This window comes from Drosophila arizonae, chromosome 3, assembly GCF_054131065.1.
Source record: "Drosophila arizonae isolate 15081-1271.41 chromosome 3, UAZ_ARI_1.0, whole genome shotgun sequence".
Classification (NCBI taxonomy): Eukaryota; Metazoa; Arthropoda; class Insecta; order Diptera; family Drosophilidae; genus Drosophila; species Drosophila arizonae.
The window spans coordinates 21698615-21725806 of NC_142923.1; the positions used below are offsets into that span (position 1 = coordinate 21698615).

The following is a 27192-nucleotide window of genomic DNA, read 5'->3' on the forward strand; positions in this document are numbered from 1 at the left end:
AAACCCATCAATTTGAAACGGTGCTGAATAGAGTTTAATTAATAAAATTGTCAGAATCAAGCCGACAACGAGCGTAAAGATTTTATGAAGTGCTAAAAATGTTTATATTTAATTCAATAAATCATATTTACTTTTATTATTATCATTTAAATACCTTGTCTTAGCAGCAAATTTGATGTCGTCATTATGAAGTTTTAACTATCACTGAGAATTTGAGAAATATTTCACATATGAAACGAGCTCACAGGTCGAAACACTTGTTTCAACAAAAAGAAAATGGGGTGGTAACTTGTTCAAATTGTTATACTTATTTATGAAAGTGAAATGAGTATATTGCTTTTGTGCAATGTCCGTCCGTCCGTATGAACGGATTTTTTTTCGGCGCTTTTGAAGCTAGGGCCTGTGGAACACATACTCGTGTAATCTTCGATTTATTAAGTGTTAAAATTTTCCGGATCCGCCCACTAACGGCGTGGCAAAACGTAAATTGAATTTTCCGATATGTCAGAAATCATATTATTTGAATCATATTCTTTAGCTATAAAACTGAAATTTTGAATGTAGATTAGTGTTGGCCACCCAAGATTAAAAAGTTATGGCGGATATATCTATACTCATTAGGGCCGTGGCAAATCGGGTAAATTAGTATTTTCCAGAGTTTTAATCTAATGTTTCGAATCTATAAAGATCGATAGCAAAATTATATGTGTACGCCCACTAAGGCGTGCTGAGAGATTCTGCTACCTATTTAAAAACCCAATTTTCAACTTGGAAATTGTTTTCAATAGGCCTGGTCTGATCATAAATATAAATATATAATATACCTTACATCCGATAGCTTAAAAAATTAAAATATGTTAATAGAAAAGGAAAGTTATTATTATAATGATTTAATTTCTCAATTGTTTTTTTTTTCTCTAACTAATATGTTTTATTAAAACTCTTTTTATTTGACAAATTGTTAATTTTTCAGTTTTCATAATATTTTTAAAAAAGATTTTTAAGTAATTGTTTCACTAATTCTTCTTAATAACCAAATTTACAGAACTTTAATTGATATATGTTGATGGATATCTAATATAAATACGATAATCTAAAAAAGTTTACTTAAATGGGTAAGTGATTTTATTTGTTTCTATAATTATATTATACATGGGTTAAGTATTTAAAGAATACAAAAACTTAAGTATTATATTTCTCCTTGCTAATCATAATCCTCATGTTTCTGGCTTTTTTGTCGTTCGCAAATTCTTTTCCGTTTTGAGCTCCTTCTCAATGTCGTCTTTGTCTTCGTCTACTTCTCTTGCATCTGGTTCTATTGGCTGTTCAGTTGTATATAATCTGTCATAGTCATCCATAGAATCCTCGTTGCTGTTGGCGGGCTCTTCCTTTGGCGGCGGCATAAACTCACCCACTTTTAGTTTGGCCGGCAATCGCTCTGTCCTCAGCACACCAAATGGTTTCAGGTGATAAATCAGATAGTCCAGCACATACATGAAGTTGGGCGTGATATAGTGAAAAGCAATCGCATTATCCGAACAGCAATCGAGACCCTAAAAGAAAGATGTACATATATATAGAAAAAAAAGTAATTGTATTCTACTTCTGCAACTCACATCGTCTGTCTTGTAGTAGATATAATTCCAGTACCAAAAATTGGGATCCTTGTAGGGTATTAATATTTGCTCCGGTGCAAAGGGAAACATGCGACCACGCCCATTCACATCACGAGAATCGCCTGCTGTCACATTCAGATTCTCCATGCATTTGCCAATCTCGATATCCTCGTTGATAACGGTGCCAGGTAGACACATCTTGGGATCGGGTATGCCCTCGACCACAAACCTTCGCAGTGCCTCCTTGCTGAGCACATAGCCAGAACCACCCGACATATATCCCTGCTTAACGAAGGGCTTGAACTTGAAGCCAAAGTGAACGGGCGTCTCTGGACTATAGGGATAGAGCATATATCGCAGATTCTCAACGACTGCATAGGTGTCGTCGTCAGCCTTGTAGAACCAATCCGCATCATTATAGTGATGCTTGTAGACGTACTTGAAGGCCTCCTTTACTTTCCTCCACAAATTCGGCCGACCCTCTTCCACATCCAACTTGACTGTGGGCAGCTCATCATCTGCCGCAGAGCTCATGAATAGCAAAATGTTACAGCGTTTACCCCAGGTGCGTTTCACGTGGCGCGCCTTCTTCTTATGATTGTTGGGATTGGTCATGACCCAACAGAGCAAACGCACCTCCCTCTTCAACTGATCAGCGAGCGTTGTATTATCGTGTGGATGTTCGTGTTCGATCACATCTAAAGTTGGTACTCCAACGTCTTTCGTCGGTTGCTGCATGTGTAGATCATTGCTGGCCAAAGTATTGATAGATTTGATATCTTCAGATATAGTCATAAAAGATATAAGCTCAGCCACACAAAATCCAATTAGCATTCCAATGAGAAGTGTCAGTAAGGAGCGGGTTTTGGGTAGATTTCCTAAAATATTCCTCTTTAAATAATTTGATATTATTTTATTAAAAATTGGTTTTATTACCCTCATATAGTATAGAAGATGCATGCATTTTCATGATATTAAAGTTTGTCTGTAATTTTAGAAAAAAATTTTAATGTTCTGTTTAAAAAATTGCAGTTTTATAAACTTTTAAAATGTTAAATTTTAAAATTGGTAAGTTTTTAAATTTAATTTGTTTTAACTTTTTATAAAACAATTGTTTTACTCACTATTATTTTGTTGACTACTCAAAATTATTTATATAAAATTGTTCATACACATATTTTTTATTTTATTTTCAAAAATATTTTTGTTTATAAGGTTTTGGAAATTCTGAAACAAAATGTCCCTAAACTAAGTTTATTTATTTATTTCTTAAACGAAAGTGCACTGAAGTATTTCACCTCACAAACGCAACTAATCGCGCATAATGAGAGCTATATGAGATGTAGTTGTCAATAAGCAACCGAATTAATAGACAACAGCTGTGAAAACACCGTGAAAAGGGTCATTCTTTTATGAATGTAGATATCAAATAATGTTTTTATTTTGTACTTATTTACTTTTTAGCTTGCTCTCTGTTCCACACTGTTTTGTTTGAGTATCTGAATACGAATTCACTGTACATATCAACAGAGCATAAAGATAAATTATCATAGTTGAATAATATCTTAGATAACTCTTAGGTTTTGCTTTCAATTAAGTTTAGTCGCTCTTCTCTTCTTATATCATTTTCGAGGACTCTTTTTTTTTATTAATATCATTATCAAGTTTGGCATTATTTTTGTTTTGTTATTCATTGCTGCTAAAACTGTCAAAGACATCAATTTGAAACGGTGCTGAGTAGAGTTTAATTAATAAAATTGTCACAATTAAGCCGACAGCGAGCGTAAAGATTTTACGATGCGCTAAAAATGTTTATTTTTTGTTATTAAATAAATCATATTTACTTTTATTATTATCATTTCAATACCTTGTCTTAGCAGCAAACTTGATGTCGTCATTATGAACTTTTTTATTTAACATACAAAACATACTAAAAGGCCGAAACCCTTGTTTCAGAAAGATGAAAATATGATCTAAACAGTTGCCAATGTTCGTTTAACTTGTTCAGATTGTATTTTCTTTAGTTCAATAAAATTACACATTGAAACTAGAATATACTTTGATTGGTAGATTCAAATTTAGAGTGCACTAAACACGAGCCCGAAAACTATGGGACTAATGTCAAAAATCTTAAAATGTTAATTTGAAGTGAACGTCGCATTATCAAGCTAAGAAATATTTGTTTAGGCAATGTCAGAGGGAAAGGGAAAAAGATAATAAGAAGTGAGAGATAATAATAGTGTTAAGAAGAAGGAAAGATTGAGCATATACTAATTGACCTAGTTGTTGTTATAGAACTTAAATGGTAATTAGCTGATGTCGTATATCCCCACTATAGAATAGATAACATTTTATGTCGCTTAGAATTTGGAATATGGTTTCAGTGGAAACCACATCTTGTGTGGCTTGTGCAAAGTTTATTGCAGGGAGAGTCTACAGTGATCATTCTGCATTTGTGTGAGGTGGCCGAAAATATGTTCTGATAGGAATCTTCTTCACTTCAATTCCATTTTTCCATTTTTGGATTGTAAAACTGTAGGGGATATAGTTGTTCTTCAAGTCCTTGGTTTATTATTTTGTAAGCTTTTCTTATGAGTATTAAGTATTATGAGATATTATTTTTCGATCTTATACTGAAATTATTTCCCAAGTATTAAAAATAAATATAGAACACTTAAAATGAAATACTAAACGCATTGTCTTGCCTTTGAAGTCCAGTTAAGTAAATATATTTTTGAAAATTAGCTTATGTAGATAGTATGTATATATATATATATATATAAATTACTTTTCTACACTATTAATATTTTGTAATATTTATTTTATCATCGTTATATTATATTATAACTAATACCATAAATCACGTCTCTGTTTGCAGTTGTAAAGAACTTAAGGCACAGGTTTATGAAATTGGATTTCGATTATATCGAAATATCGACATAAGTATCTTGAGATCAAGTACAAGTTTATATCACAATTTCTCGATTAGTCGATGGATAATATCAATCAGTTTTGTTGGAATGGTATTGGTAGATATGCTTAAAAGCTGCCTGTAGTTTATGCCAAGAATTTCGCTGAGCTTGCCTCGAATTCAACTTATCCGTAGACTTAGATGAGACTCCATTAAGTGTAAAATTGAAATAGTTATACAGTTTGCTATGTTTTCGTTTTGCCATTTGTAAAATGTTGTCCTTGTGATGGTTAGAATTCATAGGGATTGGTAGGCCCTCTGACAAGTAATTCCGTTTTTGAATTTCCAGTTGAATGACTCGGATATCAGATCTATTATAGGCCAATTGAGTTAAAACGAAGCCCGCAATAATGCCAATGATAAGAACATAACATAAACGAGCTTCAAAAGTCATTATTTAAATATGACTTTATATTATTCCCAAGTAATATTTATAGCTGAACTGAAGTAATGCGAATTCTCTGTGATACTAGAACTTGAAGCAGGCTTTGGGTCCCTTTTTATGGAGTCCATTTAAATTTTATTTAAGGTCTTTATTTATCTTGCAAAAAAAAAAAAAAAAACAATTGTTTAAGGTAATTAATGTACAATGCAGCTCCATTTTTATTATGCTCTACAAAAGCTAATCAAACATAGAACTCGAATTTTATTTTATAAGTAAACAAATGACAGACGGTATTTAAAATATAAATTCTATATATATATACATCATTTCATCGTACCTTATCTATACCTTATATACATATGTTTTAACAATTTGTTTTTTAATATATCGTTTTAAATATAAATATGAAATACAGTTTATTAAAATAATTAAATACAAACATATTTCGATTTATATAATCTATATATATAAAAGAAAGTTGTGTAAAAGTGAAGACTGCTTATAACTTGATTTGGGCTGAACCAATTTTCATGGTTTTTGATTTTTTGGATTTGTCTCCGCAACGAGTTTAGTATAGGGTCTTAAAAATACTGAAAAAATTTGCCGAATACTTGAAAAACGCGGTTTTTTCCCCAAATGTTCAAATTTTTTTTATACCCAGTAGGCTTGGTAACAGTGACAGTTTTGACAATAGTGTAGAAGTAAATAAACAAATGTAGTCAGTCAGTCTACGGTCTCCTGACCTCGAGCAGACCTGACTATTCAAAAAAAAAAAAAAAAAAAAAAAAAAAATTTTCAAATCAAAAGGAAAAATATTTCAAATCAAAAATCTGCAAAAAATCAAAAGATTAAAACCTGACTGTTCAAAAAATAAATAAAAAATTAAAAATTCGAAATTAAAAAAAAAAGAAGGTAATTATTAAAAAGTGTATTTTTGGCTTTTTATATTTTCGGACTTTTAAACTTTATAAATATTTCAAATCAAAAATCTGCAAAAATTAAAAAAAAAATCAAAAGATTAAAACCTAACAATCAAAAATAAATAAAAAATTCAAAATTCAAAATTCGAAATTAAAAAAAAAAAGTTAATTATTAAAAATTGTATTTTTGGACTTTTACAAAAGCTAAATATCTCGAAAGTTCAGGTATTTGTTTGTCTCAAACATAAATTTGTGTAAATTATTTATATTTATATTTCTCGATTGTTTTATATGGTTTTGTGCGAGGGCAGTATTACTATTAATAAAAATGCCGCGTCCTAGAAGATCTAATCTTTCCCGGCGGACCCATAATGCAATTAGGCAACGGAATAGCGCGAGTCAATTATCTGACGAAGAGCGAGAAATCGCCCGAGAAAGGCTCCGCGTTAGTACCCAGGGAAGAAGGGCCTTAATTCGTGCTTCTCAAAGAGAGGCAGCCCGTGAAATGGCAATAAGAAATGGTTCAAGGATTGATTTGAATCGAGCAGCGTTTCGATATGATTGCACCATTGATTACAGCTTGAATCGTTTAGTTTGCATTGGTCCAATGGACGTTGTTTGCCAGCATTGTGGCGCATTGAAGTTTGCTGGTGAAACGCCCGGTTTGTGCTGCCTTAGTGGTAAAGTGACATTGCCATTAGCGGTCACCATAGCCATTGCGTTCCCTGCTTTATGGCGAAACACTAGAATCACGACATTTTCTAGCGAACACTCAAAAATACAATGCATGTTTCCAAATGACATAATTTGGGGCGGAAAATATTGGAGACGGATATTTAAGGTAATTTACGTTAAAAATTTTATTTTCTATGACTGCCAAAAAAAAATTTTGAATAATGTAGTTTGTTAGATTTCTGTAAATAGTGTTTGTAAATATAACTATAACTATGGCTTTGAATTTAAAGATTCAAGGCCAGATTTGCCATCGCATTGGATCATTGCAACCTATTGAAGATGCACAGCAAAAATTCTTGCAAATATACTTCATGGGCAATATGGAAGAACAACTTGACCGGCGTCAAGAAATGAACACAGCTATGAAAAGAGCAATTCTCCAAGATTTGCATGCTTAGAAATTTAAACCAACCAAAACTGTGCAATGGAACGCGTTTGGTGATAAGAAAACTGATGAGCAATGTGATTCACGCGTTGATACTCAAAGGAAAATTTAAAGATGAGGAAGTTCTTATTCCTAGGATTCCGATGAGCTCAACAGATATGCCCTTTGAATTTAAACGAATTCAATTCCCGCTTCGTCTTGCTTTCGCCATGACGATCAACAAGTCACAGGGCCAATCTTTGACTATTTGTGGCCTCAATCTAGAAAATGCGTGTTTTTCTCATGGTCAATTGTACGTGGTATGCTCACGTGTTGGCAAACGATCCGCATTATTTGTTCTTGCACCCGACCAAAAAACGAAGAATGTCGTTTACAACAAGGTGCTTGAATGAAAATCCGATTAATAAATTTATCAGTGTATCCCAGCCTGAACAACATAGCTTTCAACAATTTTTTACCTAGAAATAATATAGAGGGCAATGCAACGTTTGCCGGGCCAGCTAGTTATTTATATGAAATGTTTTTAACATAAAAAAGTATCTGTATTAAATGTGAAAATTTACTACATTGACGTGTAAACGAACGCAAGCAGTACTTATAGCAAGCAGTTGGCAAATGGCCTAACTGCTTACCAAGCAGTTTAATTTAACTCAATTGTTGAAGAGGTTGTTGAAGGCTCTACGCATTGAAACAACGTGTTAAAAACCCTGATAATGAAATTATATTCTAATTAAATTGAGTAATAATTACTGACTTATTTAATGGCGATATTATAAAATAGTTAAATAAGAAAGTTAGTTTATAAATTGCTTCCCTTAGATAAATTCGGATCAGCATAAGAGCATAAGAGCTAGGCTAACTTTATAACGCTCATGAGCGCTTGTCTCGTTATTTATTAGTATTTATTTTTGCTTTTAAGCAACCTAGAGTACTGGTTCATAAAGCGAGCCTAACGAATACAGGAGCCCATATAAAAATGGCAAATTATCCTACACTGAGTCTGATCGAGATATATTCGCACAAGATCTTTTGACATGACAAAACATCTAAAATCATTGCGCTTTCGTTACTGTTTCGGTTGTATTCGAATCCTTGGACTCTGTTGATACTTGGGACTCCACTGGAACTTGTGGGGCTGGCATCAGTTCGCCCAATGCCAATTTCTTGGGCAATGCATCGGGCTTATGGACTATGCCATATGGTCGTAGCTGATATATCAAATAGTCCAGCACATACATTTGATTGGGCTTGATATAATGAAATGATATAGTATAATTGGAGCAACCATCCAGACCCTGTAAATACAGATGCGAGCGTTTGTTAACAAATTATTTTTTAAGTCGTCTTATAGTACTAATAACTAAAGTAAGGGTCTCTGACCTCATCTGTGTCATAGTAGATCATCTGCCAATACCAGTAATTTTTGTTAACAACGGCTCGTAAATGATGTTCCGGTATAAATGGAAAGAAGCGTCCACGTCCATTGGCATCACGAGAATCGCCTGCCAGCACTTTGACATTCTCCAAGCATTTGCCTATCTCAACATCCTCAGCACCGTTGTTATCCTGTTTGCATAGCTTAGGATTGGGCAGCGCTTCCATCACAAAGCGACGCACTGCCTCGCGACTGAGCACATATCCAGCTCCACCAGACATATAGCCCTGCTTGACGTATGCCTTAAATCTGGCGCCAAAATAAACAGGCGTGTCAGGGTTATAGGGATATAGCATATAGCGCAAGTTCTCTACAATGATATAGGTATCGTCGTCAGCCTTAAGGAACCAGTCCGCATCGTTGATATGGTGCTCGTAGATATATTTGTAGGCCTCTTTCGTTTTGCCCCACAGGGTGTCGCGTCCCTCGCCTACGGGCAGGGCCACAGAATCCAATTCCTCATCCTTGGCTGAGCTCATGAAGATCAGCTTGTTACATCGCTTGCCCCAGGTGCGTTTTACATGGACCGCCTTCGCCTTATGATTGGAGGGATTTGTCAGAATCCAGCAAAGAACACGTATTTCGCTATGCAACTTTTCAGCAAGGCTTGTTTCGTCATTTGAATGTTCGGGCGAGTCGATATCCTGTTTGGGACGAGAAAAATTCTGCATGTGTTGATTGGAATGGTCGCCGTTGACATCGCAACGTTTCGGAATGGATGAGTAGACAAACAGCTCTGCCAGACAGAAGCCAGCAACGAGACCGACAATCAGTAAGACTAACGAACGTTTGCTGCATCGCCCTCCAAGAAGATGAAGATGGCATAAAATTTGGGATATAGCATATGTAAATATATGGCTTATATATGGTACTCACTTTCATTAAATAGGGATCGTCCCAATAGGCTATTGGCAGTCATTGTTGGGGCTATATATGTTGTCGATATCTATAAGCTTATACACTGCTCATACTCTATATTGTAATTAGTTGATTCGTTATAATCTATAAAATGTTCTTTAGCCAAAATGTATAATATACTTCACAAAACATTATTAATAAATTGAATTATTTAATAACTTCAATTATTGAAATTAACTCAATGAATTCTATATTAATATTAATTTAAATAACTAATCAGTTAACTGGCAAACTACATTAATTAATACAGTACTTAATATTATTAATTCAAGAAAATAATATTTGGAAAAATTCTAATTTCATTTATTAGATTCAATAATTATATTTATTGAATTATATCAATTTATCAGATAATTAATTTTAATTTACCGGACACACTCTTGAACACCTTAATAAAATTTAATGTTATCAAATGTAATTAATTTGTAAATTTTATATAGCACTTGGAACACAAAATTAATTACATTACATATTGATTGAAGAACTTGTACTTTGCTCTGAACCCGTATTGGTGGAAATATTTGAGCCCCTTGAATTCAATATATGTATATTTTTAACGTTTTTCAAAAGCACTTTTTATCGGTAAAGGTAAAGTCCGACACTCTCGTATCAACCAAGTAGCAGCTTTCGCTTGCGATCATTAACTGATCCTACCATGGATTATACTGCTGGATTATACTGTTCTTAAATTATTATCGAGTATAATCAACATTGTTTATATTCTTTTATTTATTTTCGAATTTATTTTAGCTATATTAATACTGCACGTAAATGGAAAAGGTAAAATTTACAGCCTGTCACATTATCAACAGAAAACAGAACCGCAAGTAAAACAATTGGCATTGTTAAATTGACATATGGTTTTTACTTGCCATGAGCTGGGCAGTCGTTTCTCTTATATGCATTAGACTAATTGATACGGCTAAGTGAACCGAAGTCAAAATTAATCATATTGTATGTTTAGTGATCAAAAGCCGGTATTGACTTGTGTTTATTAACTAATGATTTCAATGATAGATTAATAGGTTGTATTGAAGCTTGATAAGCTAAGAATTAGACTTTAAGGTATTTAACCTGCCTTCAAAAATCCTGTAATAATTGCCCAAAAATTAAAAAGAGCTAAGTTTATAACACGATTTTTTATTAAATTTTATGTTTAACAATAATAGCGAGTAATACATTTTGTCAGAAGTAATGTCTGTATACATATAAGTATAGAAATATTTATGTATAATTTTTTGTATATTTAATTTTATCAATTAATTTATTTCATAAAATTTATTAAATTATTGCTAACTATATGGGCTAGTATATATGTATATATGTAATATAAGTATAGAAATATTTATGTATAATTTTTTGTATATTTAATTTTATCAATTAATTTATTTCATAAAATTTATTAAATTATTGCTAACTATATGGGCTAGTATATATGTATATATGTAATTGATTACCGTTGTCTTAGAAAGTAATTAAGTAGTGTTTTTTTATTTTTATTTTTATATATTTTTCTTTTTTATTTGTGTTTGTGTTTGTTTTGTACGACTCAAGAGCAACATATGGAAATGGCAAAGTATGTTAAACTGAGTTGGATCTAAGTCGATCGAATGATATTTACACAAGTTCTATATACATGGCAAAACATCGCGTGTTTCCTCTTCATTGCTTTTCCTTTTCCGGTTCGGTCATCGATTCCTCCGACGGCTTGGACAATTCGATCGCCCTCGGCTCTTTAGGCGCTGGCATCAGTTCGCCCACCGCCAGCTTATTGGGCAATACATCTGGCCTATTAACTATGCCATATGGTCGCAAATGGTATATCAAATAGTCCAAGACATACATTTGTTTGGGCGAGACATAGTGAAATGATATGGCGTAGTCCGAACAGCAATCCAGACCCTGTTAGAAGATAGGAAGCTCTATTAATAAAGCACTTCAAGTTTGATATCTAATCTAAAACTCAGACCACATCTGTCTTGTAGTAGATGTACCGCCAGTACCAGAACTTCTTCGTATGCGATGGTATCAAATGCTGTTCGGGCACAAAGGGAAAGAAGCGTCCACGTCCATTGGCATCACGAGAATCGCCTGCCAGCACTTTGACATTCTCCAAGCATTTGCCTATCTCAACATCCTCAGCACCGGTGTTATCCTGTTTGCATAGCTTGGGATTGGGCAGCGCTTCCACCACAAAGCGACGCACTGCCTCGCGACTGAGCACATATCCAGCTCCACCAGACATATAGCCCTGCTTGACATATGGCTTAAACTTACAGCCGAAGTAGACGGGCGTCTCTGGGTTATAGGGAGATAGCATATAGCGCATATTCTCGACGATCGTGTAGGTATCGTCGTCAGCCTTAAGGAACCAGTCCGCATCGTTGATATGGTGCTCGTAGATATATTTGTAGGCCTCTTTTGTTTTGCTCCACAAATTGTTGCGTCCCTCACCAATGGGCAGTGCCACAGAATCCAGTTCCTCATCCTTGGCTGAGCTCATGAAGATCAGCTTATTACATCGCTTGCCCCAGGTGCGTTTCACGTGGCGCGCCTTCTTCTTATGATTGTCGGGATTGGTCATGACCCAACAGAGCAAACGCACCTCGCTCTTCAGCTGATCAGCGACCGACGTATTGTCGTGTGGATGTTCGTGTTCGATCACATCTAAATTAGGTATTCCAACATCGTTCGTCGGTTGCTGCATGTGCCCCTCATTTCTGGCTAAAGTATTAATAGATTCGATATCTTGAAATATAATCATATAAAATATAAACTGAGCCACACAAAATCCTATTAGCAGTCCAATTAGAAGAGTCAGTAAGGAGCGGGTTTTGCTAGGATTTCCTTAAATATTCCTCTTTAAATAATTTGGTATCATTTTATTAAAAGTTGATTTTATTACCCTTATATAGTATAGAAGATGCAGGCATTTTCATGATATTAAAGCTTGTTTATATAATTTATAAATTTTATAAATTTTTTAAATGTGAACTTTTTTTTTTTAATTTCCACTTTAATAATATTGAATTTTAAAATTTGTAAGTTTATATATTTAATTTGTTGTAACTTTTTATAAAATAATTGCTTTACTCACTATTATATTGTTGAGTAGACAAAATGTTGAATTTTATTAATATTATTATTCTTATTAATATTATTATTCTTATTTTTTTTTATTTAGAATCTTTGAAACGAATGTCGTATAAACTAAGATAATTAATTTATTTCTTTAACGAAAGTGCACTGAAGTATTTCACGTTACAGACTCAACTAATCACGCATAATAAGTTATATGAGATGTAGTTGTCAATATGCAACTGAATTATTAGACAACAGCTGTGAAAACACCGTAAAAAAGGTCATTCCTTTATGAATGCAGATATCAAATGATGTTTTTTATACCCTGAACCCATTTTCAATGGGAAATCGGGGTATATTGGTTTTGTTTAAAGTATGTAACAGGAAGACAGACCCCACAAAGTATATATATTCTTGATCACAGCGACGAGCTGATTCGATTTAGCCCGATCCGTGTGACTATCTGTCCGTCCGTATGTATGAACACATCGATCTCAAAAGATATAAGAGCTAGAGACTTGAAAAAGTTTTTTTTCTCAAAAAATCGAAACCTACTACTGATATTTTGTTATCGATTAAAATCCTTATCGAAATCTAGTTATTTAATTATATCTCCTACGCTTTTGGTGGTAGTGTCTACAAATTTTAAATGTAGACTCATATGTATGTTATAGAATTTCGATTTTTGTTGTAATTTAATTTGTTATCCGTCTGTCCGTATGAGTGCGTCGATCTCAGAAGATATAAGAGCTAGAGAGCTGAAATTTTGCATGCATACTCGTGTGTACCATACGCAGTATACGTTTATCATTTTTTTCTTCTATAAATCATCCGATAACTTTTTTATCGAGAATAATCGAAAAATTGATTTTGTTTCTCAGCCTAATTTGAACACCTAGACCTAGAGACGCCCAAGCGCAATCGTTGCGCAGTTAGCAGAGCGCATGCTTATACGTACGTGTGGATGCATGTGTATGTATGTGTGCATCAAAGAAGTGCAGAATGATGCGAATATCAGCTTAGCGGGTTTAGGGTATCTCCTAGTCGAGCAGTCTCGACTGGAGCCTTCTTAATTGTTTTGTTTTGTAATTCATTGCTGCTGAAACTGTCAGGGACATCAATTTGAAACGGTGCTGAGTAGAGTTTAATTAATATGCATTACTTTTTCTACAATGTTAATATTTTGTAATATATATTTATTTTATCATAGTATTGGAGTGTTCACGTCGCCGATAAATACAAAAATCGGCTAGCAAATTCCGCGTCTTTATTGATATTATGACAGCTGTGTATAATTATATGTAAAAACGGATATATAAGTGTCAATACCAGGAGAGGCAAGTGTCAAGTGAGAGGGGGATGTGAGACGAAGTACTCCGCGGGGCGCTAAGTACTCAGAACCAGTAGGAGAACTAGTGAGGGGCTATGTTATTAAGAGAATGCTGTTAATAGCATAACATGGTATGATACGGGAGGAGCAATTCTTGTTAATGGGATCTGGCATAAACATACTCCCCCCTTGCATTCCTTGGATTCCGAATTATAATGTCGCGCTTGTAGCTGGAGACCTCGTTCTTTGGAGAGCACGACATTCGCTCATGATGGATCATGGAATTGGAGACGAAGGGAGGCTACCGGCAAGTTTTGGAAGGACGAGAGCAGAAGCTTCGATTCGTTGTCACGGTTTCAAAACAGAACCAATGTCAAAGCTGCATAGCTTTTGTGCATGAGCTGTAACTGCTTGATTCAAGCTGGAAATTTGAGTCGGCACTGATTTCAAGAGCAACTTGATTTTGTGGAATCGTCGGTCAGAAATGAAGCTTGCCTCGCACCCTGAGTCTACTAAAGCACAGGCGGGATAGATTGCTCCGAAATGGCATATATTGATCACCGCCGTACCGAGGAGGGCACCTGGTGTGTTGGCAGCCAGATTTAACTCAATTTTAATTTAACTCAATTGTTGAAAAAGTTCTTGAAGACTCTACAAATTGAAACAACAAACAAACAGAATGTTAGTTAATAAATTGCTTCCCTAAGATCAAATTACCCTAAACTGAGTCTGATCTCTTGACATGACAAAACATCTAAAATCATTGCGCTTTCGTTACTGTTTACTGTTACTGTTACTTGGGACTCCACTGGAAGTTATAGGGCTGGCATCAAGTTATTTAAACTGCTTTGAAAAATCCTGTAAAAATTGCCCAAAAATAGAACAGAGGTAAATTTATAATACGATTTTGTAATAAATTTTATGTTTAATAATAATAGCGTGTAATACATTTTGTCAGAAGTAATGTCTGTATACATATAAATATACAAATATTTATATATAATTCATATATTTAAGTTTATCAACTAATTTATGTCATAAAATTTTTTAAATTAATGCTAACTATATGGGCCAGTATATATGCATACAATTGATTACCGTTGTCTTAGAAAGTAATTATGTGCCATATGCATTACAAATAGTTAATCAAATCGAGTGTTTATATAATATATATATATAATATTATTTTTGTATATAAATCTTATAGTAGAGTTTATAAATCTAATATATATCTATTAGTAATTATTATAAACCATAATTGCGCAGACTTCTTTACAAAAAAAACTCACAGCACTTATGAGTGCTCTTGCTATTTTGTTTTGTATTCATTTATGCATTTTTTTTGTAGTTTTTCGTTTGTTTTTGTTTTGTACAACTCAAGAGCATTTTTTTCATAAACCGAATTCAGCTAATACAAGAGACAACATATGGAAATGGCAAAGTATGTTAAACTGAGTTGGATCTAAGTCGATCGAACGATATTTACACAAGTTCTATATACATGGCAAAACAACGCGCTGGAATCATTGCGCTTCTTTTTCCGGTTCGGTCATCGATTCCTCCGACGGCTTGGACAATTCGATCGCCTTCGGCTCTTTGGGCGCTGGCATCAGTTCGCCCACCGCCAGCTTATTGGGCAATACATCTGGCCTATTAACTATGCCATATGGTCGCAAATGGTATATCAAATAGTCCAGGACATACATTTGATTGGGCGAGACATAGTGAAATGATATGGCGTAGTCCGAACAGCAATCCAGACCCTGTAAGAAAATAGGAAACTCTATTAATAAAGCACTTCAAGTTTGATATCTAATCTAAAACTCAGACCTCATCTGTCTTGTAGTAAATGTACTGCCAGTACCAGAACTTCTTGTCCGTATGCGATGGTATCAAATGGTGCTCGGGCACAAAGGGAAAGAAGCGTCCACGTCCATTGGCATCACGAGAATCGCCTGCCAGCACTTTGACATTCTCCAAGCATTTGCCTATCTCAACATCCTCAGCACCGGTGTTATCCTGTTTGCATAGCTTGGGATTGGGCAGCGCTTCCACCACAAAGCGACGCACTGCCTCGCGACTGAGCACATATCCAGCTCCACCAGACATATAGCCCTGCTTGACATATGGCTTGAACTTACAGCCGAAGTAGACGGGCGTCTCTGGGTTATAGGGATATAGCATATAGCGCATATTCTCGACGATCGTGTAGGTATCGTCGTCAGCCTTAAGGAACCAGTCCGCATCGTTGATATGGTGCTTGTAGATATATTTGTAGGCCTCTTTCGTTTTGCCCCAGAGATTGTTGCGCCCCTCGCCTATGGGCAGGGCCACAGAATCCAGTTCCTCATCCTTGGCTGAGCTCATGAAGATCAGCTTATTACATCGCTTGCCCCAGGTGCGTTTCACGTGGCGCGCCTTCTTCTTGTGATTGGAGGGATTTGTCATAATCCAGCAGAGAATGCGCACTTCGCTATGCAATTTCTCGGCAATACTTGTGTTCTCATTTGAGTGCTCGTGCGTGCCGATATCCTGTTCGGGGCCGGACAGCTCCAGCATGTCGTGACTGTGATGGGCGTCGTTGACATCGCCGTGCCGATGGCCGTCGTAGGGCGCAAACTCGCCACGTTCCGGCGTGGATGAGTAGACAAACAGCTCGGCCAGGCAGAAGCCAACGACCAGGCCGACAATCAGTGAGACTAACGAACGTTTGTTGGAACGTCCTAAAGAGCGATGAAAACATAAAATCCAATATGTTTAAAATGACTCGATCATTTCAAGATTTATTTAAAACTCACCTTCATTGAGTAAGGAGCGTCCCAATAGGCTATTGGCAGTCATTGCTTGTCTTATGTAGGTTGTCTCACTTGGAGGTTGTAAAAGGCAACCTCTCTATGCTCTAGGCACTTAGTCTTTGGTTTTCAGGGGCCGCTCGAGGAGCCTCTTTGGTTGTGTTGCTTGGGTGGAGTTAATAGATATCCTCAGCGATTTACATCTTCTGCAAAATGAAATATATTGTAGTTCCATGCATAAAATCTTGAATATCCGGCAAATTGCTTTGAATTGTAAAGATTGAGCGTCTCATCTTCTGCACTCGCCTATCTCTCAATTACAAGTGTCATCTATCTGGGAATTGTGCAACGGGGCGATGCTCGAGACATGACTGTATTATTAAATATGCGAAAACGTGACAATTGATTCATTTGAGTTCCACTTGGCTCAGCTGCAGCAACGTTTTTTTTTTGCTTCATTTTTTTTTATATATATTTTTTTTTATAATATGCTCAATTGTTGCATCTTTTATTTCTTATTTCATTTTTATTTGCTTTGTTTGGGTGTTTGGTTTATTTATTTTATAAATCTCATTTTAATGCATTCTGCTATGCGTTGGTGCTGATATCAATTAATTATCTCCCGAACGTGCATTACGTTTGATTAGCTCAACTGGGTCAATAGTCTTGTGCTTGTGCCCCTTTGAACATGTACTCGTATCTCGTATCTCTAGTGTTTGTTATATATTTCAGATCTTGTATACAATATTGGCATACAAAAATATATATGTACATTTTTTGTAAACATTTGTATGTATTTTTATTTAGTTAATTTCACGTCAATTTGCTAGCTGAGCTCTTAGGCTTGTAAAAAAACAATTCAGGTTTTCTAATTATTTTTACAAAAGCCAAACTTGTTTGGGTTACAGCTTTTAATTTTATGCATTTTAAACAAATATTAAGGCCTTTTTCGTATAGTATGAAGGCTCTATGAGATATAAGATTCTTAACCGTTTAAGAATTGTGCAGAAAATTTGAAAAGGTGATTTGTGATGATTTGTTTAATTGATAGCTTGATTATAAATAATTATGTACAGTTTGATAAGACAATTAAATTGAATGCAATTTTCTGTTTCATTTTAAGTTCTGTATATCAAATTAATTTTGATGAATTTTGAAGTTATTGTAATTTTTTAATTAATTAAATTAATTTATTTATTTGATAATTTTAAAGATGTTATTTATCTATTTATTATATTATTTATTCACAATTAACTAAATTATTTGTATATCTCATATATTTGGATAACAGTATATTCATGTATTTATATTTTATTATTTTATAAATTAACTGTAGATATTTATTTTTGATTGATTTATAAAGTATTTCTAAATAGATATATTAATAAAAAATTAAAAATCAATTAATTATTTGTTGAGTCATTACATGGTTATACATTATTTATTATTAGTTTTATTATCTATTATTTATTTATTTATGTTTGGATGTGGAAGTTATACATTTATTTATTATTATTATTATTTATTTATTAACTCTTACAATACATGTATTTTATATGTATATATGTGTATATTTAATATTAATGGCTTATTACTGATATACATATAATTACAACTACAAACTTTAAAATTCTTTTTTAGCTACGTAAAATGCAATAAAATTAAATTTACAGCCTTTCACAATATCAACAGAAAACAGAAGAGAACAAATGTTGGCTCCTTAATGCAATTAACCATAAATACGTGTGCATAGAGCTATGCTCTTAATGATATCTGTGCTACGTTTCTGAAATGTTTTCGTTATCAATTTATGCTAAGCACTGAAGTCTTCTTAATATAGCTCACTCCTCAGTTGCTGTCAGTTGCTTTCATGCTACGCTCGGTTTCGGTTCTCGGTTCTCGGTTCTGCTTTTCCTTATTAAAAGACAAGTCTAATTAGTGATGTGAAATTATTTATTGGAGGATTATTATTTATTGTGTTTTATGCAACAAAATGTATTTGAAACGCGAATTCATTGTGCGACATCCCATAATAGTTTTCACTGCGGGCATAGCTGTAGGCATTTGCCTTATAAAGATATTCAGCACGCCAGCAGCGATTGATCCCTTTGATTCGTATGTAACTCAGCAATCATCTTTTGGTGCGGATATATCAAACCCCTACAAAATTATCAATGAGTCAGTACTCGATCGCCATATGGCTAGCCATGATCATCTATATGAAAATACGTCGCTCGCTGATCAGCTGAAGAGGGAGGTGCGTGTGCTCTGTTGGGTCATGACCAATCCCAACAATCATAAGAAGAAGGCGCGCCACGTGAAACGCACCTGGGGCAAACGCTGTAACATTTTGCTATTCATGAGCTCCGCGGCAGATGATGAGCTGCCCACAGTCAAGTTGGATGTGGAAGAGGGTCGGCCGAATTTGTGGAGGAAAGTAAAGGAGGCCTTCAAGTATGTCTACAAGCATCACTATACTGATGCGGATTGGTTCTACAAGGCTGACGACGACACCTATGCAGTCGTTGAGAATCTGCGATATATGCTATATCCCTATAGTCCAGAGACGCCCGTTCACTTTGGCTTCAAGTTCAAGCCCTTCGTTAAGCAGGGATATATGTCGGGTGGTGCTGGCTATGTGCTCAGCAAGGAGGCACTGCGAAGGTTTGTGGTCGAGGGCATACCCGATCCCAAGATGTGTCTACCTGGCACCGTTATCAACGAGGATATCGAGATTGGCAAATGCATGGAGAATCTGAATGTGACAGCAGGCGATTCTCGTGATGTGAATGGGCGTGGTCGCATGTTTCCCTTTGCACCGGAGCAAATATTAATACCCTACAAGGATCCCAATTTTTGGTACTGGAAATATCTCTACTATAAGACAGACGATGTAAGTGGCTAAATGAATGCATTCATGAATGATTGGATGAATGTTTAATCTAATATTTTAATAAAGGGTCTCGATTGCTGTTCGGATAATGCGATTTCTTTTCACTATGTTCCGCCCAATTTCATGTATGTGCTAGACTATTTAATCTATCATCTGCATCCCTTTGGGGTGATCAGAGCGCAGCGTTTGCCCGCCAAACTAAAAGTGGGTGAGCTCTTGCCCGCGCCGAGGGAGGAGGTCGCCAACAGCAATGAGGACTCTATGGATGATGATGATAGGATAAACAAAACTACAATGAACGAAACTCAAACTGAACCCGATGCGAGAGAAGTTGAGTAAAGCGAGAGAATTGTGTAACAGCCTGACATACTGAATTGAATGAATAGTCTGGAAAGCCCGCAATGTCAAACGGGTTCAAAAGCATTGTGTGGGCGGGTGCTGATTGCTATTGTTGCTGCCTCAATTGATGATGGGCAGTTAGTTTAGAACGTTACAAATTGCAATTGTAATTGCAAATTAATTAAATGTGAGCATGAAATGAGTCGGGAAACCTTGCGCTTCCACAGTTTTCACCGTTTCCACTGGGCTCGAAATGCGTGTCACGGCAATGACTGAAATTTACTGAAACATTCGTCAAGCAATGCAATTAAACGTAAATTACTTAAATTGACTATCACCGAGTCACTTTGCATATGGTAAAAGCCGTAAAAGCCCGTGTGCACGCTAAACAAATAAATCCAACAAATTTTTAGTCTATATTTAGCTAACAATGACGAACTGAAACAATTTTTATCAATTGCCTGAATATTCAAGTAAATGAACTCATTTCGCAACGTGCTTCTAATCTATTTTACAATTTGTGTTATCTATAATTACAATTTTTTTTTTCACTAATTGTACTCAATTACGTAGTTTAAAAATGATATTTGAAGCCTTTATATAGAAATAATTTCTTGCTTTTAATTTATTTATTTCATTTTAAATATAAATAATAGAACATTTTATTTCCAGACTACAGTGTTCTTTTTAAACAAATTATATTTATTATTGAATATATTTTTTATAATAAAATATAATAAAATAATAATAATAAAATTTAATATAAATTAAATTTTCTAAAAGCTATACAATAAGTAAGTTTTCGATTTTAAATAAAATATGTTTTTATTAGTTAATTCCTGTATCTTAAAAAAAAAAAAAACTAAGATTTGTTACTTATATCTTCAATCCTCACTCACACGCAGACCCCATAAAGTATATAGATATATTCTTCCCATATTGCAATCGCAGTCGCTGCGTCAACTGCGCAATTATCAGACCACGTATGTATGTGTGTGTGTGCGTGTTAAAGAAGCGTACAATAATTCAAATAGGTATCAGCTCTTCATAGGGAATTCAGTAGTCGAGCAGTCTCGAATAAGATTAATTTTACCCGCTTCTTGTTCATTATTAATTTTAATTTATAAGGAACACTTTATTTTATATCAGTATTTACACAAGTGTGAGTGATTTACATGTGAAAGTTAAGAGTACAGGCCATAAACCTTTTCTGCTTAAATGTTAATATTATTTGTTCAGGAAATTTAATTACATTTAGAAACATTATTTTGGAGGAAAAGTATAAACAAAAACCTCGTAAATTGACTTAAAGACTAAAAACTTAAAATTAAAATTAAGACTAATTGCTTATTGCTTATAAGGGTTCATTACTGTTTTGTAAATGTAGGTAAGATGAATAACTACAACGGGTTACAAAATTTGTGTGCAACTTAGTCAATCTATCTGACGCTAGTTCGACTCTGGCAATATAGTGTAGCTCCGCAGTAGGGTAATGCCACGGGAGATTAAATATTCTTTTTAATATTTTGTTTTGCAAGACTTGGATTTTACAGATATGAGTCTTAGCTATATCAGCCCAAACCGGAGCCCCGTAAAAAATTATGGACTGGAAAATTGATCTAAATAGGTACATTTTATTTTCTAAACTTAGTCGAGAGTTCCTATTTATGAATGGATATAACACTTTAATTAATATATTTGTTTTTTTTAATTATAAATTGGACGTGATCAGAAAAAGTTAATTTTTTGTCTAACAAGACACCAAGATATTTAACATTGTTCTCCCAGTTAATGTCTACTTGGCTTAGATTAATAGGATGTAGAGGAATATAATTATTTTTCCTATTTCTTGTAAAGTATATTGCTTGGGTTTTTTCCGGATTTATAAGAATTTTCCACTTAGTAAAGTACGCAACTAGAACGTTAAAGGCTGCTTGGAGAGAATCTGAGATATCGGTTGCCAGTTTACCAGAGCAAAGGATTGCCGTATCATCAGCGAAAATGGATGCCGTGCATCCACTTAAAGCAGGGAAGTCGGATGTATAGATATTATATAATATTGGGGAGAGGCAGGATCCTTGCGGGCAACCTGCAGGAATATAACTTGCACGTGAATGAGCATCGCCTATGTACACTGTAAAGAATCTGTCTTTCAAGAAACTGCGTATTATTTTAATAATCTGCAATGGGAAATGTAAGAGGTTCATTTTGTACACAAGTCCTTCATGCCATACAGAGTCAAAGGCCGCTTTAATGTCTAGCAAGACCATACCCGTAGATTTGGAACTACTAAAATTGGCCTTGACAATTTTTTTAATTCTACCCAGAGGTTGAATGGTATTGTGTTCACGACGGAAGCCATACTGAAGGGGCGAAAGGACATTATTACTTTCAGTAAAGTCAACTAATCTTTTCTTAATGACTTTCTCTAGGATTTTACTGACTGATGAAAGCAGACTTATTGGTCTATATGATGTAGGGCATTCAGGAGGCTTGTTTGCCTTTAAAATGGGAATGACTTTAGAGATCTTCCATTTATGTGGAAAATATCCGAGGCGTAGGCACTCATTAATAAGGAATGAAAGAAATTTGACTCCTTTACGAGGGAGGGCTTTTAGGCACACATTTTCAATGTTATCCAGACCTGGAGTCTTCTTGGATTTAAGCTCTTTTAAAATCGAAGATACCTCATGGACATTTGTCAGGTATTGTTCGTCGTGGTCAACAGGCAGGGAGTCCAATAACCCCGTGAAACTGTTGACCTCAGAGCTAGTGGATGGATCACCGAGATTAGCTGAGTGCGAATGGTTCAAGGCGAACAATGATGCTAATAGTTCGACTTTCTTATCGGCACTTACGAAATTTTGCTGATTGTGTGTGAGTGTGGGTATTCCACTGTATTTCTTCTTGATGACTTTTGAAAGCTTCCAAAAGGGGGAAGAATTTTTTTCTAGCGAGGATAAGAGATTATTCCAGTTCTCGTTTCTGAGTTTGGATAATTCAATATTAACTAGTTGGCTGAACCATCTAACTAGAGTCAGATCACGTATATTTCTGCGTCTCAACCAATTTCGACGGTGCCTGTTTCTAAGTTTTATTAGAGAGATTATATTAGGAGGTAGAGCTTTGGGAGAAGATTTGATTTCTCTTTTAGGAATAATAACGTAGTCAGCTATCTATTTAGTCATTAGACACTAAAAGTGAGTTGTAAAAGTTAAGATACCTGTTGTTAAATTTTTATTTTTTTTTTTTTCATGGTCATTTACAAGAGTGAAATTAGTATATTGGTTTTGTGGCAAAGTGAAAAATACATAGGGAAAGGCATTGCCGGTATCTCTGAATTCGTGGTAAGGAAATAATAAGATATGACAGATAGCATTTATATTTGAAACATAAACCTTTACTTTATTTTCAAATGGAAATCGTGAAACATTACAAAGCACTTCACATTATTAATCATAATTACGTTTCTCTAATACAATTTGTTGTTACTTTATTTGTTTTGCAGCTAAGATAAAATATATCGACACAACCTTATCGCAAGAATTGTTATCATTTTAGCTATTGATTTTTCAAACATTCGCCTGAATATGTAGATATAAATTGAATTGAGTTCATACATTGGCCTTGATGAGATTGGGTGGGTGTGTTGAGAATACGATAAAATACGATAAATGCAAATAAAATCAAATAAAAAAATTAAATCGAATCGAATTGATGAAATGAAATCTAACTTTATTCATACATTTATAAATAATTAGCCGATTAGGCAGCCGCTGATAAGGTCGACTATATGTGTGCAAGAGAGGTAAGATAGCTTGAGGCTAATTAGTGTTGTTGTCTCAGGTGGGTGAATGGGTTTGAGTAAGTTAACTTTGATTGATTATGAGCAAAAAATCGATAATTTTAGAAGTGACTTTGGTTTTTGTATTTTATATTAATTTTTTCTTTCTTGCGCGATATCAATAAAAAGATGAAAATAATCGAAAGAAATGTGTTCAATTAATTTTATTTTATTCATAAGCTATAAAAGATATTAAATAATGAGCATGAACAAAATGAAAATATATCTTGCTACAAAGTACTCAAATTTTTTAAATTTTCTCTTGCTTAAGAAAATTTTCTTTTATATGAAAGTTCTGACTGAATGAAGTTCTGAATTGAATGAACTTAAATCAATCAAATTAATATAATAATATTATTAGTAAACTTAATTAAGTCTGCCAATTAATTAATTCATTTTGTATTTTGTTTTAAGAAATGATTGAAAACAAATTATTAAATATATATTAATTAATATATGGTATCTAAAACGATGTTAACATCATACATTATTAATACATTTAAATAAACATATTTATACATTTATTGTATACATCTGGTGGTTTTTTCCCAAGTTGAAAACTCCAGACGTCATGAACATAAACCACAGCAAATAATGCTATAAAGATTTATAACTTGTTTAGTTGAATGTGAGATAAAAGATGTGGGTTAATGTGTATGTGATTTATCTGATAAGCGCATCCTTAGCTGTACTCAACAATAATTTTTTCAATGATGATAATGCTGATAATCTTTAACAGCTCTGAAGTGTAAGAGAAAACATCAGAAAAGAAAACATAACATATGTTTATCACGTCTCTCAAGTGCCCACTTGAGTAGCAATGGATCGACTATTAAGCCCACATTATGAAATGTCGGAATTGCGGATTAAACTCATTATCCAGTTGACGCCCGGCGGAGAGCGCATTGAAAAAGAAAGAAACAAAGAGAATCAAAACGGGCGCACTGTGATTATAGGCGTCTTATCAGCAGCTGCCGTATCTGAGGCGTAGCATACTAAGTAATGTAAGCTATAAGCAAATTTGAAAAAGTATAAATAAATATATATGTATATAAATATAACCAAATAATACAAAGAGAACGAGAAAAAGGGATTAGGAGGAGAGAGGGCAGCAGGCAAAGCCTGCTAAGTGATCGCATTTAAGGAATAATATTAAACTACCAATATATATGCATATATTATGCATGTGTGTGTGAAAGGAATGCAAGCAGGGTGGCGGGACACGGTGAGTCGGAGCAGTGCATTGTGGTGCGGTCTCAATGCACCCCTGGAGTGTAAAGTAAGTGAGAGCGAGAGTGGAGAACCCCAGCGACAAATAGATAGCAACGGAAATGGCAACTGCACAAGGAGAGCGAGAGCGGGTGAGCGCGTGAGTGGGAGAGCACAAGACACAGTGGCAGCCAAAGGGCAGCTGTCGCTGCAACGTAATATAAATAACAACAACTAATCGACTAAGTCAGACGAGTAATGAATACTGAATACACTTACAAAACAATTCATTTAATTCTAATAAAAAGTATTAATAAATGCAACTGCAGAGAAAGGAATGAACAGTATTAAAATAAAAGTTATTAATCAATTAATTAAAATTACCAATATACGTATGATATATTTCTCTTTAAAATTGATTTAATTGGATGATGTAGATAATCATGTTTATTTTTAACATTATTAATCATATTTTTTTGTTAATATTTTTTCCATTTGTGTTTTTTTTTTTTTATCATATTTATGAAACTATTTTCTATTTATATATTATATATGTGATTATTTATATTTTTCCTATTTGTGAAATATTATAAATTTCATTTTTTTTTTTAACTATTTTTCTATAAATAATTTATTTATTCACAACTATTTATTTCATAAATATGTATTTCACTTATTTTAAATATTTGTATTTGTGTATGCGGTATTTAAATTATTTTCAATAAATTAATTATTATATATATTCTTTTTAATACATGTATTTCTTTTTTCTGGTTCTATGATTTTCCAACAATTATTTTGTCCGAAATTTACTTATTTAATTTTTTATTTATTTTTGTTGTTTTTATTTACTTGTTTTTTTGTTAATTTTTGTTTTATGAATATTATCTATTTTTATTTTTAGAAATGTTTACTAATTTTTAAAATTACTTTAAAGTATTTGTCAATATTAAAATATTTGTCAATATTTAAAGTATTTGTCAATCATTAAAAAGTGAATTCGCCCTGCTGGATCCGGTTGTTTTATACTTAATTTAGATATTCAGCTTACGCGCTTATATTACTATACTGTATCACAATGAGAGCATATCGCTTGGCCTGCATTGCTCGCCACATGTCATTCGGTAGTTTCTACAGGCGGGTCGCCATCTCCTTGTGCTCCAATTGAATATTATTATTATTTTGGGGCTTTCTGTACGCACACAGACATATACATACACACATATGAACTCTCTTTAGTGCTCGGATTTAAGCGTGTCGTTTATTCTTTACTGCATTCTCAAGACTTAATTATGCGCAAGGGAATTTTGTTTTTATTTGTTGATGTCTGTTTTTTTTATTTTTTTTTTATTTTAATTTTTCACTTTTACAGCACTTGAATGCACTTTAAATGGTTTTTATGCATTTCACATTGGATTTCGGTTTTGACATACTAAACGAACTGAGCTCCGCTGAACATTTAATGCTGACCAAAATATTTACAAATTCTTTTTGAATATACATTTATATTTTTTTATTGTTATTATTTTTGGACTTATTTTTGGCTTTAATACAGCATTTTAGCACTACACTTGGCTACTTACAATTGATTTTTAGCATAGTTTTAGTCATTTTGTTGTGTTTTGTTTTCTTTTCCCTTTACGTTTTTGCTGTTGTTGTTGGTCTTGGTTATTTTTTGTTGTTGTATTTTTGTCTGTTCTTTTCTGTTTTGCCTAATGTGACGCAGGACGTGCTCGGGCTTTATTTGAATCTGTGACGACTTTAGATTGCGTTTTAATTGACCTTGTTGTATTGCACTTAATTGAAGCGCAGCTAAACAATAAGAGAAAATACAATAATAATATTTAATTACCAAATTAATTTTTCCCGACAACGCGAACGGCGGACCGAAGCGCGAGCGCACGAACTGACAACAAAACGGCAACTGCGGAGAACGCGCGAAATTTGCGATGTGCTCAAGAGCCGACGACAGACTAGAAAAATTTTGAATGTGTGTTAGCGAGAGTGGGAGAGAGAGAGCGCAAGAGAGAGGGAGAGAGAGCGAATGAGCGCGCTCACAGGCATTTACTTTAGTGCTTTGCTCATATGACCGCTGACCCCGCGCGGGAGCGAGTGAGCGGAGAGTAAAAACGCATGCGCTGCCCCAAAAAAAAAAAAAAATTTTTTTTTTTTTGATGTGTGCTAAGAGGGCGGCTGTCGATGGTCAGGGAGCGAGAGAGCGCGTGAGCATTGCTTAAATGCCGGCATGCGGCCGGCTTCTTGATAATGCACTCAGTGGAACTCATAAATTCATAAAATATGCTGAGCGGACGAATAGTTGAGAGAGCAAATGCTGGAGA

General features: G+C 34.3%; 5 protein-coding genes and 1 long non-coding RNA gene across 21 annotated transcripts; 2 read left to right on the plus strand and 4 right to left on the minus strand.

The window, feature by feature from the left end:
• Nucleotides 1-973: 973 nt before the first annotated feature.
• LOC108611706 (glycoprotein-N-acetylgalactosamine 3-beta-galactosyltransferase 1-like) lies at nt 974-3746 on the minus strand. 2 transcript variants are annotated; one of them, XM_089464515.1, is made up of 4 exons: nt 3484-3746; nt 2553-2601; nt 1617-2494; nt 974-1553 (listed from the first exon to the last, which is right to left on the minus strand). In XM_089464515.1, exons 2-4 carry the CDS (start codon nt 2584-2586, stop codon nt 1218-1220), a joined length of 1248 nt encoding a protein of 415 aa, XP_089320641.1. In that variant the 5' UTR covers nt 2587-2601; nt 3484-3746; the 3' UTR covers nt 974-1217. The 2 variants fall into 2 exon arrangements, with proteins under 2 accessions (XP_089320641.1, XP_089320640.1); XM_089464514.1 differs by lacking the exon at nt 3484-3746 and adding an exon at nt 2741-3287 and having other exon boundaries at nt 975-1553.
• A 1687-nt stretch (nt 3747-5433) lies between these two features.
• Nucleotides 5434-7451, plus strand: LOC149269876 (uncharacterized). Of its 3 annotated transcripts, XR_016269186.1 has the most exons (3): nt 5434-6117; nt 6204-6733; nt 6858-7451. It is a non-coding gene; the product is annotated as an uncharacterized LOC149269876 (long non-coding RNA). The 3 variants fall into 3 exon arrangements; XR_016269185.1 differs by having other exon boundaries at nt 5434-6733; nt 6795-7451; XR_016269184.1 differs by having other exon boundaries at nt 5434-6733.
• Nucleotides 7452-7715: 264 nt separating this feature from the next.
• On the minus strand, nt 7716-10031 carry LOC108620650 (glycoprotein-N-acetylgalactosamine 3-beta-galactosyltransferase 1-like). 12 transcript variants are annotated; one of them, XM_089464528.1, is made up of 4 exons: nt 9857-10031; nt 9324-9419; nt 8393-9249; nt 7716-8307 (listed from the first exon to the last, which is right to left on the minus strand). In XM_089464528.1, the coding sequence occupies exons 2-4, from the start codon at nt 9364-9366 to the stop codon at nt 8065-8067; spliced, it is 1143 nt and encodes a 380-aa protein (XP_089320654.1). In that variant the 5' UTR covers nt 9367-9419; nt 9857-10031; the 3' UTR covers nt 7716-8064. The 12 variants fall into 12 exon arrangements, with proteins under 12 accessions (XP_089320654.1, XP_089320652.1, XP_089320650.1 ...); XM_089464526.1 differs by having other exon boundaries at nt 9324-9449; XM_089464524.1 differs by having other exon boundaries at nt 9324-9461.
• Nucleotides 10032-10661: 630 nt separating this feature from the next.
• On the minus strand, nt 10662-12644 carry LOC149269877 (glycoprotein-N-acetylgalactosamine 3-beta-galactosyltransferase 1-like). 2 transcript variants are annotated; one of them, XM_089464792.1, is made up of 3 exons: nt 12463-12644; nt 11335-12089; nt 10662-11267 (listed from the first exon to the last, which is right to left on the minus strand). In XM_089464792.1, exons 2-3 carry the CDS (start codon nt 12070-12072, stop codon nt 11028-11030), a joined length of 978 nt encoding a protein of 325 aa, XP_089320918.1. In that variant the 5' UTR covers nt 12073-12089; nt 12463-12644; the 3' UTR covers nt 10662-11027. The 2 variants fall into 2 exon arrangements, with proteins under 2 accessions (XP_089320918.1, XP_089320917.1); XM_089464791.1 differs by lacking the exon at nt 12463-12644 and adding an exon at nt 12271-12354 and having other exon boundaries at nt 11335-12212.
• A 2025-nt stretch (nt 12645-14669) lies between these two features.
• On the minus strand, nt 14670-26806 carry LOC108609525 (glycoprotein-N-acetylgalactosamine 3-beta-galactosyltransferase 1). Its single transcript, XM_089464516.1, has 4 exons — nt 26437-26806; nt 16575-16774; nt 15607-16499; nt 14670-15539 (listed from the first exon to the last, which is right to left on the minus strand). The coding sequence occupies exons 2-4, from the start codon at nt 16615-16617 to the stop codon at nt 15300-15302; spliced, it is 1176 nt and encodes a 391-aa protein (XP_089320642.1). The 5' UTR covers nt 16618-16774; nt 26437-26806; the 3' UTR covers nt 14670-15299.
• LOC108609524 (glycoprotein-N-acetylgalactosamine 3-beta-galactosyltransferase 1-like) lies at nt 18402-20636 on the plus strand. The gene is made up of 2 exons (XM_018001245.2): nt 18402-19461; nt 19528-20636. Exons 1-2 carry the CDS (start codon nt 18562-18564, stop codon nt 19798-19800), a joined length of 1173 nt encoding a protein of 390 aa, XP_017856734.2. The 5' UTR covers nt 18402-18561; the 3' UTR covers nt 19801-20636.
• Nucleotides 26807-27192: the final 386 nt, after the last annotated feature.

Excerpts from the sequence above, each read along its gene's own strand:
- LOC108611706 (XM_089464515.1), bottom strand. The coding sequence starts at position 2,586 with ATGAAAATGCATGCATCTTCTATACTATATGAGG. Across the intron at positions 2,495-2,552 it reads ATCTTCTATACTATATGAGG|GAAATCTACCCAAAACCCGC; the intron begins GTAATAAAACCA and ends GGAATATTTTAG. Across the intron at positions 1,554-1,616 it reads TCTACTACAAGACAGACGAT|GGTCTCGATTGCTGTTCGGA; the intron begins GTGAGTTGCAGA and ends TCTTTCTTTTAG.
- LOC108620650 (XM_089464528.1), bottom strand. The coding sequence starts at position 9,366 with ATGACTGCCAATAGCCTATTGGGACGATCCCTATTTAATGAAA. Across the intron at positions 9,250-9,323 it reads ACGATCCCTATTTAATGAAA|GGCGATGCAGCAAACGTTCG; the intron begins GTGAGTACCATA and ends ATCTTCTTGGAG. Across the intron at positions 8,308-8,392 it reads TCTACTATGACACAGATGAG|GGTCTGGATGGTTGCTCCAA; the intron begins GTCAGAGACCCT and ends CTGTATTTACAG.
- LOC149269877 (XM_089464791.1), bottom strand. The coding sequence starts at position 12,304 with ATGAAAATGCCTGCATCTTCTATACTATATAAGG. Across the intron at positions 12,213-12,270 it reads ATCTTCTATACTATATAAGG|GAAATCCTAGCAAAACCCGC; the intron begins GTAATAAAATCA and ends GGAATATTTAAG. Across the intron at positions 11,268-11,334 it reads TCTACTACAAGACAGATGTG|GGTCTGGATTGCTGTTCGGA; the intron begins GTCTGAGTTTTA and ends ATCTTCTAACAG.
- LOC108609525 (XM_089464516.1), bottom strand. The coding sequence starts at position 16,617 with ATGACTGCCAATAGCCTATTGGGACGCTCCTTACTCAATGAAG. Across the intron at positions 16,500-16,574 it reads ACGCTCCTTACTCAATGAAG|GACGTTCCAACAAACGTTCG; the intron begins GTGAGTTTTAAA and ends ATCGCTCTTTAG. Across the intron at positions 15,540-15,606 it reads TTTACTACAAGACAGATGAG|GGTCTGGATTGCTGTTCGGA; the intron begins GTCTGAGTTTTA and ends ATTTTCTTACAG.
- LOC108609524 (XM_018001245.2), top strand. The coding sequence starts at position 18,562 with ATGTATTTGAAACGCGAATTCATTGTGCGACATCCCATAATAGTTTTC. Across the intron at positions 19,462-19,527 it reads TCTACTATAAGACAGACGAT|GGTCTCGATTGCTGTTCGGA; the intron begins GTAAGTGGCTAA and ends ATTTTAATAAAG.